Here is a 14,079-nt window from a genome sequence, read left to right as displayed (position 1 = left end):
GAGACATCGACCCTTCAGCTCACTCTGACCTCAGGAAGAGTCACCGTGTCATCACCCCTTCAGCTCCCTGCCCTCAGGAAGAGTCACCAAGACATTACCCCTTCAGCTCCCTGTCCTCTGGAACAGTCACCAAGACATGACCCCTTCAGCTCCCCCTGTCCTCAGGAAGAGTCACTGAGACATCACCCCTTCAACTCCCTCTGTCCTCAGGAAGATTCACCAAGACATCATCCCTTCAACTCCCTCTGTCCTCAGGAAGAGCCACCAAGACATCATCCCTTCAGCTCCCTGTCCTCAGGAAGAGTCACCGAGACATCACTCCTTCAGCTCCCTCTGTCCTCAGGAAGAGTCACTGAGACATCACCCCTTCAGCTCCCTCTGTCAGGAAGAGTCACCGAGACATCATCCCTTCAACTCCCTCTGTCCTCAGGAAGAGTCACCAAGACATCACCCCTTCAGCTCCCTGTCCTCAGGAAGTCACCGAGACATTACCCCCTCAGCTCCCCCTGTCCTCAGGAAGAGTCACTGAGACATCGCCCCTTCAGCTCCCCCTGTCCTCAGGAAGAGTCACTGAGACATCGCCCCTTCAGCTCCCCCTGTCCTCAGGAAGAGTCACCGAGACTTCACCCCTTCAGCTCCCCCTGTCCTCAGGAAGAGTCACCGAGACTTCACCCCTTCAGCTCCCTGCCCTCAGGAAGAGTCACCGAGAAATTACCCCTTCAGCTCCCCCTGTCCTCAGGAAGAGTCACCGATAAATCACCCCTTCAGCTCCCCCTGTCCTCAGGAAGAGTCACAGAGACATTACCCCTTCAGCTCCCTGTCCTCAGGAAGAGTCACTGTGACATCACCCCTTCAGCTCCCTCAGACCTCAGGAAGAGTCACCGAGACATTACCCCTTCAGCTCCCTCTGTCCTCAGGAAGAGTCACCGAGACATCACCCCTTCAGCTCCCTCTGTCCTCAGGAAGAGTCACTGAGACATCACCCCTTCAGCTCCCTGTGTCGTCAGTAAGCGTCACCGAGACATCACCCCTTCAGCTCCCCCTGTCCTCAGGAAGAGTCACGGAGACATTACCCCTTCAGCTCTCTGTCCTCAGGAAGAGTCACCGAGACATCACCCCTTCAGCTCTCTGTCCTCAGGAAGATTCACCGAGACATCACCCCTTCAGCTCCCTGTCGTCAGAAAGAGTCACCGAGACATCACCCCTTCAGCTCCCCCCTGTCTTCAGGAAGAGTCACTGAGACATCACCCCTTCAGCTCCCTCTGTCCTCAGGAAGAGTCACTGAGACATCACCCCTTCAGCTCCCTCTGTCCTCAGGAAGAGTCACCGAGACATCACCCCTTCAGCTCCCTGCCCTCAGGAAGAGTCACCGAGACATTACCCCTTCAGCTCCCTGTCCATAGGAAGAGTCACCATGACCTTACCCCTTCAGCTCCCCCATCCTCAGGAAGAGTCACCAAGACATTACCCCTTCAGCTCCCTGTCCTCTGGAACAGTCACCAAGACATGACCCCTTCAGCTCCCCCTATCCTCAGGAAGAGTCACTGAGACATCACCCCTTCAACTCCCTCTGTCCTCAGGAAGATTCACCAAGACATCATCCCTTCAACTCCCTCTGTCCTCAGGAAGAGCCACCAAGACATCATCCCTTCAGCTCCCTGTCCTCAGGAAGAGTCACCGAGACATCACCCCTTCAGCTCCCTCTGTCCTCAGGAAGAGTCACTGAGACATCACCCCTTCAGCTCCCTCTGTCAGGAAGAGTCACCGAGTCATCATCCCTTCAACTCCCTCTGTCCTCAGGAAGAGTCACCAAGACATCACCCCTTCAGCTCCCTGTCCTCAGGAAGTCACCGAGACATTACCCCCTCAGCTCCCCCTGTCCTCAGGAAGAGTCACTGAGACATCGCCCCTTCAGCTCCCCCTGTCCTCAGGAAGAGTCACTGAGACATCGCCCCTTCAGCTCCCCCTGTCCTCAGGAAGAGTCACCGAGACTTCACCCCTTCAGCTCCCCCTGTCCTCAGGAAGAGTCACCGAGAAATTACCCCTTCAGCTCCCCCTGTCCTCAGGAAGAGTCACCGATAAATCACCCCTTCAGCTCCCCCTGTCCTCAGGAAGAGTCACAGAGACATTACCCCTTCAGCTCCCTGTCCTCAGGAAGAGTCACTGTGACATCACCCCTTCAGCTCCCTCTGTCCTCAGGAAGAGTCACCAAGACATCACCCCTTCAGCTCCCTCTGTCCTCAGGAAGAGTCACCGAGAATTCACCCCTTGAGCTCCCTGTCCTCAGGAAGAGTCACCGAGACATTACCCCTTCAGCTCCCCCTGTCCTCAGGAAGAGTCACCGAGACATCACCCCTTCAACTCCCTCTGTCCTCAGGAAGAGTCATCGAGACATCACCCCTTCAGCTCCCCCTGTCTTCAGGAAGAGTCACCGTGACATTACCCCTTCAGCTCCCTCTGTCCTCAGGAAGAGTCACCGAGACATGACCCTTTCAACCCTCTGTCCCCAGTAGGAGTCAGCGAGTCATCACCCCTTCAGCTCCCTCAGTGCTCAGGAAGAGTCACCGTGACATTACCCCTTCAGATCACTCTGTCCTCAGGAAGACACCGAGACATCACCCCTTCAGCTCCCCCTGTCCTCAGGAAGAGTCACCGAGACATCACCCCTTCAGCTCCCTCTGTCCTCAGGAAGAGTCACCGAGACATCACCCCTTCAGCTCCCTGTCCATAGGAAGAGTCACCATGACCTTACCCCTTCAGCTCCCCCATCCTCAGGAACAGTCACCAAGACATTACCCCTTCAGCTCCCTGTCCTCTGGAAGAGTCACCAAGACATGACCCCTTCAGCTCCCTGTCCTCAGGAAGAATCACTGAGACTTCACCCCTTCAGCTCCCTCTGTCCTCAGGAAGAGTCACCGAGACATCACCCCTTCTGCTCCCTGTCCACAGGAAGAGTCACCGAGACATCACCCCTTCAACTCCCTCTGTCCTCAGGAAGAGTCACCGAGACATCACCCCTTCAGCTCCCCCTGTCCTCAGCAAGAGTCACTGAGACATAACCCCTTCAGCTCCCTCTGTCCTCAGGAAGAGTCACCGTGACATTACCCCTTCAGCTCCCTCTGTCCTGAGGAAGAGTCACCGAGACATCACCCCTTCAGCTCTCTGTCCTCAGGAAGATTCACCGAGACATTACCCGTTCAGCTCCCTGTCCTCAGGAAGAGTCACCGAGACATCACCCCTTCAGCTCTCTGTCCTCAGGAAGAGTCACCGAGACATTACCCGTTCAGCTCCCTCTGTCCTCAGGAAGACACCGAGACATCACCCCTTCAGCTCCTTCTGTCCTCAGGTCGAGTCACAGTGACATCACCCCTTCAGCTCCCTCTGTCCTCAGGAAGAGTCACTGTGACATCGCACCTTCAGCTCCCTCTGTCCTCAGGAAGAGTCACCGAGACATCACCCCTTCTGCTCCCTGTCCACAGGAAGAGTCACCGAGACATCACCCCTTCAGCTCCCTGTCCTCAGGAAGAGTCACCAAGACATTACCCCTTCAGCTCCCTGTCCTCAGGAAGAGTCACGGAGACATTACCCTTTCAGCTCCCTGTGTCGTCAGTAAGCGTCACCGAGACATCACCCCTTCAGCTCCCTGTCCTCAGGAAGGTTCACCGAGACATCACCCCTTCAGCTCCCTGTCGTCAGAAAGAGTCACCGAGACATTACCCCTTCAGCTCCCTGTGTCGTCAGTAAGCGTCACCGAGACATCACCCCTTCAGCTCCCTGTCCTCAGGAAGATTCACCGAGACATCACCCCTTCAGCTCCCTGTCTTCAGGAAGAGTCACTGAGACATCACCCCTTCAGCTCCCTCTGTCCTCAGGAAGAGTCACTGTGACATCACCCCTTCAGCTCCTTCTGTCCTCAGGTAGAGTCACTGTGACATCGCACCTTCAGTTCCCTCTGTCCTCAGTAAGCGTCACCGAGACATCACCCCTTCAGCTCCCTGTCCTCAGGAAGATTCACCGAGACATCACCCCTTCAGCTCCCTCTGTCCTCAGGAAGAGTCACCGAGACATCACCCCTTCAGCTCCCTGCCCTCAGGAAGAGTCACCAAGACATTACCCCTTCAGCTCCCTGTCCTCTGGAACAGTCACCAAGACATGACCCCTTCAGCTCCCCCTGTCCTCAGGAAGAGTCACTGAGACATCACCCCTTCAACTCCCTCTGTCCTCAGGAAGATTCACCAAGACATCATCCCTTCAGCTCCCTCTGTCCTCAGGAAGTGCCACCAAGACATCATCCCTTCAGCTCCCTGTCCTCAGGAAGAGTCACCGAGACATCACCCCTTCAGCTCCCTCTGTCCTCAGGAAGAGTCACTGAGACATCACCCCTTCAGCTCCCTCTGTCAGGAAGAGTCACCGAGACATCATCCCTTCAACTCCCTCTGTCCTCAGGAAGAGTCACCAAGACATCACCCCTTCAGCTCCCTGTCCTCAGGAAGTCACCGAGACATTACCCCCTCAGCTCCCCCTGTCCTCAGGAAGAGTCACTGAGACATCGCCCCTTCAGCTCCCCCTGTCCTCAGGAAGAGTCACTGAGACATCGCCCCTTCAGCTCCCCCTGTCCTCAGGAAGAGTCACCGAGACTTCACCCCTTCAGCTCCCCCTGTCCTCAGGAAGAGTCACCGAGACTTCACCCCTTCAGCTCCCTGCCCTCAGGAAGAGTCACCGAGAAATTACCCCTTCAGCTCCCCCTGTCCTCAGGAAGAGTCACCGATAAATCACCCCTTCAGCTCCCCCTGTCCTCAGGAAGAGTCACAGAGACATTACCCCTTCAGCTCCCTGTCCTCAGGAAGAGTCACTGTGACATCACCCCTTCAGCTCCCTCAGACCTCAGGAAGAGTCACCGAGACATTACCCCTTCAGCTCCCTCTGTCCTCAGGAAGAGTCACCAAGACATCACCCCTTCAGCTCCCTCTGTCCTCAGGAAGAGTCACCGAGAATTCACCCCTTCAGCTCTCTGTCCTCAGGAAGTCACCGAGACATCACCCCTTCAGCTCCCCCTGTCCTCAGGAAGAGTCACCGAGACATCACCCCTTCAGCTCCCCCTGTCCTCAGGAAGAGTCACCGAGACATTACCCCTTCAGCTCCCTGTCCTCAGGAAGTCACCGAGACATCACCGCTTCAGCTCCCTGTCCTCAGGAAGAGTCACGGAGACATCACCCCTTCAGGTCCCTCTGTCCTCAGGAAGAGTCATCGAGACATCACCCCTTCAGCTCCCCCTGTCTTCAGGAAGTGTCACCGTGACATTACCCCTTCAGCTCCCTCTGTCCTCAGGAAGAGTCACCGCGACATCACCCCTTCAGCTCCCTGTCCTCAGGAAGAGTCACTGTGACATCACCCCTTCAGCTCCCTCTGTCCTCAGGAAGAGTCACCGAGACATCACCCCTTCTGCTCCCTGTCCACAGGAAGAGTCACCGAGACATCACCCCTTCAGCTCCCTCTGTCCTCAGGAAGAGTCACCGAGACATCACCCCTTCTGCTCCCTGTCCACAGGAAGAGTCACCGTGACATTACCCCTTCAGCTGCCCCGTCGTCAGGAAGAGTCACCGAGACATCACCCCTTCAACTCCCTCTGTCCTCAGGAAGAGTCACCGAGACATCACCCCTTGTCACCCCTTCAGCTCCCCGTCCTCAGGAAGAGTCACTGAGACATCACCCCTTCAGCTCCCCCTGTCCTCAGGAAGAGTCACCGTGACATCACCCCTTCAGCTCCCTCTGTCCTCAGGAAGAGTCACCGAGACATTACCCCTTCAGCTCCCTGTCGTCAGGAAGAGTCACCGAGACATCTCCCCTTCAGCTCCCCCTGTCCTCAGCAAGAGTCACTGAGACATTACCCCTTTAGCTCCCGCGTCCTCAGGAAGAGTCACCGAGACATCACCCCTTCTGCTCCCCTTGTCCTCAGCAAGAGTCACTGAGACATCACCCCTTCAGCTCCCCCTGTCCTCAGCAAGAGTCACTGAGACATTACCCCTTCAGCTCCCTGTCCTCAGGAAGAGTCACCGAGACATTACCCCTTCAGCTCCCGCGTCCTCAGGAAGAGTCACCGAGACATTACCCCTTCAGCTCCCCTGTCATCAGGAAGAGTCACCGAGACATCACCCCTTCAACTCCCCCTGTCCTCAGGAAGAGTCACCGAGACATCACCCTTTCAGCTCCCCCTGTCCTCAGGAAGAGTCACCGAGACATTACCCCTTCAGCTCCCCCGTCCTCAGGTAGAGTCACCGAGACGTTACCCCTTCAGCTCCCCCGTCCTCAGGAAGAGTCACCGAGACATCACCCGTTCAGTTCCACCTGTCCTCAGGAAGAGTCACCGATATATTACCCTTCCAGCTCCCATGAACCACTGGACACAGTGGTGATTGAAATACTTTGCGTTTTGCATCGAGCAATTGTTCTCAGACAAAAAATGCCACTTACCATTTTTCGTTAGCATCTCTGTTCTTTCTCTCTGTGTCTTCAGCACCACTGTATTCAGAGCAAACCTGATGGGCCAAATGATCTAATCCTGCCCTGAGATGTCATGGCACTTATAATTACCTATTCTTTCTTTCACCTTTTGTTTTTACAGTTTATGTCCATGGGCAACTTTTCTCAGTTCTTGAGAAGATAAAATTGAAAGTTAAACAGTGGTGCTTATGAGAACTATGGGAATCGAGAGATCCAGTGATGGTGTCGGAAGGTGGCATTCAGCTTACAGACAAGACTTATCTCATTCAATGGAGGTACAGGTACGAAGGGCTGAGTGGTCCACCCTTCTCCCATTCCTTTTGCTGTAATGCCTTTGCCATGTAGCTGTCTGTCTGCATTTCCAGTGTAGGGCCATGCACTTTGGAAGAAGGAATAAAAAGCACGGGCTTCTTTCAAGTGGGGAGCAAATTCAGAAATCGGAGGCACAAAGGGATGAGGAAGACCTCGCACAGGATTCCCTCAAGGTTAACCTGCAGTTTGAGTTGCTGCCACACATGGGGCTGCGTAACAATGCAAGAGCCTATGTTTTACAGGAGATAATAGCATAGACAGAAGATTCACTGACTGAGACTACTGGGGCCACTTCTTTTCTGACCTTGAAGTTAAAAGGTTGGCAAAACATCATGAGTTAGAGCGGGGTTCGGCAACCCGCGGCTCCGGAGCCACATGTGGCTCTTTTACGTCTGTGCTGCGGCTCCCTGTTGCTTTGGGAAATAATTGGCTGTGGCGACCCTTTTCCTGGCACATCCGAACCGACTCACAATTAGATAGCCTACGGGGGTTTGCGAGCACAGAGCTTTGGAGCCTCTGCGCCATGGGGGGCAGGTTGAGGGAGGCTTAAAAGTGAGGCTGAAGATTTCGAATAAAGTTTTTTCCTTCGACTGCAGTTACCGACTCCGTGTCATAATTTTAGCGCTGCGTGTAGCACACCGCTACATGGTCAGTATTTAATTAAAATGTATTTTATGTTAGTTTGTTAGTTTTTGAAATGTAAATCTAAATTTGAAGATTATGGTGATCTTGTACAATCTAAATAAGACATTGTGGCGACCCATTTCCTGACACATCCGAACCGGCTCACAATTAGCCAGCGTTCAGGCTGAGGGAGATAGCCTACGGGGGTTTGTGAGTACGTGTCTTTTGCAGCATCCGCGCCCATGGTGGGCGGGTTGAGGGAGGCTTAAAAGCAAGGCTGTTTAGTTCGAATAAAGTTATCTTTGACTGCAGTTTACTGACTGCATGTAGCACACCACTACAACGTGTTTTTATCGATGGCTGTCCAGAGGGGAGGTGCTGAAACGCTTTGTCGCGTGTCTGGAAGAAGTGAAAACTTTCCTGGGCAGCAAAGGGCTCACCTTTCCTGAGCTGGAACAGCCAGAGTGGCTGGAAAAGCTACACTTCATGGTAGACATGACAGCGCATCTGAACACGCTGAACACAGCTCTTCAACGGGGTAAGGACGTACAGCCCTGCATATGTTGGAGGATGTTTTGGCATTCGAGCGCAAGTTGACGTTGCTTGCCAGAGATTTACAGAAAGGCACATTGTCTCACTTCCCCAATTTGAGAGAGTTCAAACAAGGTCACGACATGATAAATTCGGAGTATTTACATTCTGCAATCATCGCAATGCAAACATCGTTTGGGAAACGCTTCTGTGAGTTCAGAGAGGAAAAAAACACATTATCCTTCCCGGTCACTCCCCTAAGCATCGATCCATCCCTACTGAATACGACTGCATTGTCAGGTGTGAGTCAACCTGAACAAGGATGATAAATATTTTAATTGCCTATTATTTTACGTATATTCATATGTTTTCATTGTTCAGTGAAATAGTCATTTTATTTTTCAGGTTGACAGCTGGCTGACATTATTTTTGGTTTGCTGCTGGCGGCAAATTTAAGTTTGGCGTTTTTCATAAATACAAGAAGGACTCAAATAGACATTGAGTATTTTACTTAAAAGTAACCTTCAACCCAACGTCTTTTTTTCGGAGGTCAAAATGTTTTTGTTGCATGCAGAAATGTAATTTCGTTTTCTCTGCAGGAGTTCATCAATTTCATAAATGCAACACATTATAGGTTGTTTATACATAGCATAAAGGCAAAACAAAACGTTGTATGCAGTGTTATTTCATTTTAAATGTCAAACGGGTTTTGCGGCTCCCAGTGTTTTCTTTTCTGTGGGAAACGGGTCCAAGTGGCTCTTTCAGTGGTAAAGGTTGCTGACCCCTGAGTTAGAGGATCTGCACTGTGCTATACCATGTACTATTTTTGATCTGCTAAGTCACAATTTTTGGGGTGGGGGTGGTATACTGGAGCACTAAACCCACTTAATTGCAGAAAAAGCACAGTAGTGTAGTGGTTAGCACAATGCTTTACAGTACAGGTGACCCAGGTTCAACCCCCACCACTGCCCGTAAGGAGTTTATATGTTATCACCGTGACCACGTGGGTTTCCTCTGGGTGCTCCAATCTCCTCCCACTTTCAAAGACATACCAGTTGGTGGGTTAACTGGTCATTGTAAATTGCGCTGTGATTAGGCTAGGGTTAAATCAGAGGTTGCTGGGTGGCTCGGCTTGAATGGCCAGAAGGGCCTTTTCCGTACTGTATTTCACTAAATAAATAAACAAACAAACACCGAAGCTTCAATGTCCTGCCTCTCTACTATGGTCTTTCTTTGTCCATCGCATTGTTAGCTTGTGTTAGCCTTTAACACAAGTGACACATTTCACTGTATGTTTCGATGTACATGATAAATAAACAAACCTGAATCTGAAATGCATGGAGACTCACCTTGGTGGCACCAACTTTTCTTCCAGGAACTCTTCTATCTTGTTAACATCTGTTTTCACCTCTCCATTGAAGGTCAGAAATGGAGGATTGGTGCCAGGAGCCAGATTTTGCAAATCGGCAGGCTTCCTGATGAGAAACAATGCGATTCTCAACTTTACTGCACAAAGTCTCTCTACTCTCACTTACATAACTAATATGACTGTGATCAATGAAACATGAGCAAAGAGGCCAACGTCACCTCGTTCGTACAGAAAATTGTCTCTTGCTGATCCAAAGAGGCAGAAGGAAATTGAACCTGAGCCAAGGAACTTGCTTCTCACTTCTCTTTATAAAACTCCCACCAAAAATCATTTGAAAGATGTAGGGGTTCCCAACCTGGGCTTCACAGACCCCTTGGTTAATGGTAGGGGTCCATGGCATAAAAAAGGTTTGAAATCCCTGAACTATATTAATTAATATGTTTGAATTTGAACTTACTTAAATCTTACATCCGTCCCACAACGGGAGGGAGTAAAAACCTTTGCGTTATGACTCCGTCACAATGTACAGACATGTAGATTTATAAGTCTCATGGCTTGTAGAAAGAAGCTGTCCCATAGCCTGTTGGTCCTGGCTTTAATGCAGGGGTACTGTTTACCTGACAAAAGCAGCTGAAATATAGCTGGGGTGACGGGTGTCTCTGAGGGTCTTCCAGGCCTTCTTTATGTACCTGCTGCCGTAAACGTCCTCGGTGGAGGGAAGTTCACATCCACAGATTCACTAAGCTATCTGTACCACTCTCTGCAGTGCCCAGAGATCAAGGTTGGTGCAGTTCACGTACCAGGAGGTGATACAGCCAGGCAGGATGCTCTCAATGGTGCCCCTGTAGAAGGTCTTGAGGATTTGGGGGCACATGCCAAACTTCTTCAGTCACCTGAGGTGGAAGAGATGCTGTCCTGCTTTTATTTTAACCACACAGCCAGTGTGTACAGTCCAGGTAAGATCTTCTATGTGCATACCGAGGAACTTGAAACTACTCACCCTCTCAATTGCAATCCCATTGATGCTGATTGGGGCTGAGTCTGTGTCCTCCTGTAATCTTTGATCAGCTCTTGTTTTTTGGACATTGAAGGAGAGGTTGTTATCTTGGGACCACTGTGTCAGTGTGTTAAACCTCTTCTCTATAGGCTCTCTTGTGACATCAGATATCCTTCTGCCTCCACAGATGCTGACTGACCCACTGAGTTCTTCTAGAACTTTATTTTGCTACAGTTCCAGCATCTGCAGTCTCGTGTATCTCCATGTGTTATGACATCTTTGTTAGAGTTGCATACTAAGATTTTACTAGTGATTAAGTTTCAGAACTTACAAATCTACAAGTTGTTGACCTATCATTATTGACCCATTGATATGCTGAAGCTGAGGTGACCTTGTAGAACTTATAAAGAATGAGGGGCAGAGAGAGGGAGGATGGTTATCTTTTTCACTAGGTGAGGGCCCCAATTGGTCAGAGTTGACCAGATATTGGGTCCTAGCTGTCCAGATTACCAAGCCTGGGCAGTACAATATGGGGAACAAGCTGCTGCTCATGTAGCAAGTTCCCTCTCCACGCATCTGATGAACCCAAAGGAACAAAGGAACCCAAAGGTTGCTTTGGCAGTCATGGTGAAGGATAATCCCAAGAGGTTCTACAGGTATATTAAGGGCAAAAGGATAGTAAAGGATAAAATTGGTCCTCTTGAAGATCAGAGTGGTCGGCTATGTATGGAACCAAAAGAAATGGGAGAGATATTAAATGGGTTTTTTGCATCTGTATTTACTAAGGAAACTGGAATGGAGTCTATGGAAATGAGGCAAACAAGTAGGGAGGTCATGGAACTCATACAGATTAAAGAGGAGGAGGTGCTTGCTGTTTTGAGGCAAACCAGAGTAGATAAATCCCCAGGACTTGACAGGGTAATCCCTCGGACCTTGAAGGAGACTAGTGTTGAAATTGCAGGGGCCCTGGCAGAAATACTTAAAATGTCGATATCCACGGGTCAGGTGCCAGAGGATTGGAGGATAGCTCATGTAGTTCCATTGTTTAAAAAGGGCTCAAAGTAAGCAGGGAAATTACAGGCCGGTAAGTTTAACATTGGTAGTAGGTAAATTATTGGAAGGAATACCAAGAGATAGGATCTACAAGTATTTGGATAGACAGGGACTTATTAGATAAAGTCAGCGTGGCTTTGTGCGTGGTAGGTCATGTTTAACCAATCTATTAGAGTTTTTTGAGGAAGTTACCAGGAAACTGGATGAATGGAAGGCAGTGGATGTTGTATATACGACTTCAGTAAGGCCTTTGACAAGGTCCCGCATGGGAGGTTAGATAGGAAGATTCAGTCACTAGGTATACATGGAGAGGTAGTAAATTGGATTAGACATTGGCTCAATGGGAGAAGCCAGAGAGTGGTAGTGGAGGATTGCTTCTCTGAGTGGAGGCCTGTGACGAGTGGTGTGCCACAGGGATCAGTGCTGGGTCCACTGTTATTTGTCATCTATATCAATGATCTGGATGATAATGTGGCAAGTTGGATCAGCAAATTTGCTGATGATGCAAAGATTGGAGGTGTAAGTGAACAGTGAGGAAGGTTTTCAAAACTTGCAGAGAGATTTGGACCAATTGGAGGAATGGGCAGAAAAATGGCAGATGGAGTTTAATGGGGACAAGTGTGAGGTACTGCACTTTGGAAGGTCAAACCAAGATAGAACATACAAGGTAAATGGTAGGACACTGAGGAGTGTAGTAGAACAGAGGGATCTGGGAGTACAGATACAAAATTCCCTAAAAGTGGCATCACAAGTAGATAGGGTTATAAAGAGAGCTTTTGGTACATTGGCCTTTATAAATCAAAGTATTGAGTTTCAGAGTTGCAATGTAATGGTGAGGTTGTATAAGACATTGGTGAGACCGAATTTGGAGTATTGTGTGCAGTTTTGTTACATAATTACAGGAAGGATATTAATAAGGTTGAAAGAGTGCAGAGAAGGTTTACAAGGATGTTGCCAGGACTTGAGAAACTGAGTTACAGAGAAAGGTTGAATAGGTTAGGACTTTATTCCCTGGAGCATAGAAGAATGAGGAGTGATTTGATCGAGGTGTATAAAATTATGATGGGTATAGATAGAGTGAATGCAAGCAGGCTTTTTCCACTGAGGCTAGGGGAGAAAAAAAATTCATGGGTTAAGAGTGAAGGGGGAAAAGTTTAAAGGGAAAACTGGGGGGAGCTTCTTCACACAGTGTGGTGGGAGTGTGGAATGAGCTGCCAGATGAAGTGGTGAATGCGGCTCACTTTTGACATTTAAGAAAAACTTGGACAGGTACATGGATGAGAGGTGTATGGAGGGATATGGGCCAGGTGCAGGTCAGTGGGACTAAGCAGAAAAATGGTTCGGCACAGCCAAGAAGGGCCAAAAGGCCTGTTTCTGTGCTGTGATGTTCTGTGGTTCTAACGGTAGTGACAATACAGTTTGGTAAGAGCAGCATCGCAGGAGTTGCCAGTCAACATTGAACTGCCTTAGGGACTCCAGCTCTGGATTTTCCCCTCGGGGTTTACTCCCAAAGCCTTCTCCAGGACTGAGTATAGCTGGTTTGAAGTTAGGGTCTCCCTTCCCCTATATGAGCTGCTAACCAGGGCTGACGAGCCCCATCTGCCCTAAGCAACTGGTTTTAAGGCACCAGTAACCCGCCATCACCTCCTTCTCCTATCAGTAGAAATGGTTCTAAGTCACACATGAGGGCCAAGAGTTGGACTTGGTTGTCCTAGACTATTTGAGGCGCACGCCATTGGAGCATTTAATAGGTAGAGGGAGCTTGTCTCCATTATCACCCCCAACTATAACAACCTTAAGGAACCTTTCACCAGGGAGGGGAGTCTAAACTAGAGAGTATATATTTAAGGTGAGAGGGGAAAGGTTAAAAGGACCTGAGAAGCAATTTTTTCCACTCTGAGGATGTAGAATGAACAGACACGTTCAAGTGGTAGAGGCAGGTACAATTCCTACATTGGACGGGTGCCTGGATAGGAAGGGTATAAAGGAATATGGACCAAACACAGGCAAATCGGACTAGCCACTCACACACAAACTCAGATCAGGCAGCTCAGGTATGAAACTCAGTTAGAATGGATGAACTGTGCCAAGGGGCTGTGTAACTCTGGGAGTCTCTGTCCAGTAACTCCAATCAGCAATCAATGCACTTACAAGGATTTTTCAGTAAACCCAACAATAACCGTCAATAATTAACCAATTCTTTTCAAATTGCACTTAAACAGTTTCATTTTTGGAAACTCCACAAAATCTTACACTGGTCTTAACAGTGATTTCCATGCCCAAATTTATCCCAGATTAGAGAAATGTTAGACCAAGCCTCTGTAAGAATCACACATAAATGTTATTATGATGAGTGAAAGGCACTGCACAATATTTGAACATCCTTTCCAAATGAAATTCTACATCCACACATTCAAATGCATAAACAGAAAACCATTATGACATTAAGGTGCAGAGAGTCTGGAGAATTACCTTCTTTAACAACATTTTTGCTCAATTCAAAATAAAGTTTTAACTTGTATTGACTCAGTGGCCTCAATGATAAAGAGCAGCTTAAAGGATAATTCAAGAGAACGGGTAGGAACATGTCCGGGCTTTGGGAAACCAAACAAAATACTTCGACCAGAGCAATTACCAGACACCATCGCTAGGTGTCACTACTCTCCTTTGTAAGAAAGATGAACTTTTGCTG

The 14,079-nt window shown here is 49.3% G+C and overlaps 1 protein-coding gene across 1 annotated transcript in view; it reads right to left on the bottom strand.

The window, feature by feature from the left end:
• LOC132393530 (chloride intracellular channel protein 4-like) overlaps nt 1-14,079 on the bottom strand; it is a 100,446-nt gene that overhangs the window by 35,939 nt on the left and 50,428 nt on the right. The window contains exon 3 of the mRNA XM_059968911.1: nt 9,318-9,443. Coding sequence (XP_059824894.1) covers nt 9,318-9,443 — 126 coding nt within the window. The remainder of the gene's footprint in view (nt 1-9,317; nt 9,444-14,079) is intronic.

The sequence above is a fragment of the Hypanus sabinus genome, chromosome 4 (assembly GCF_030144855.1).
Source record: "Hypanus sabinus isolate sHypSab1 chromosome 4, sHypSab1.hap1, whole genome shotgun sequence".
Classification (NCBI taxonomy): domain Eukaryota; kingdom Metazoa; phylum Chordata; class Chondrichthyes; order Myliobatiformes; family Dasyatidae; genus Hypanus; species Hypanus sabinus.
This window is presented reverse-complemented; position numbering and strand designations above follow the sequence as displayed.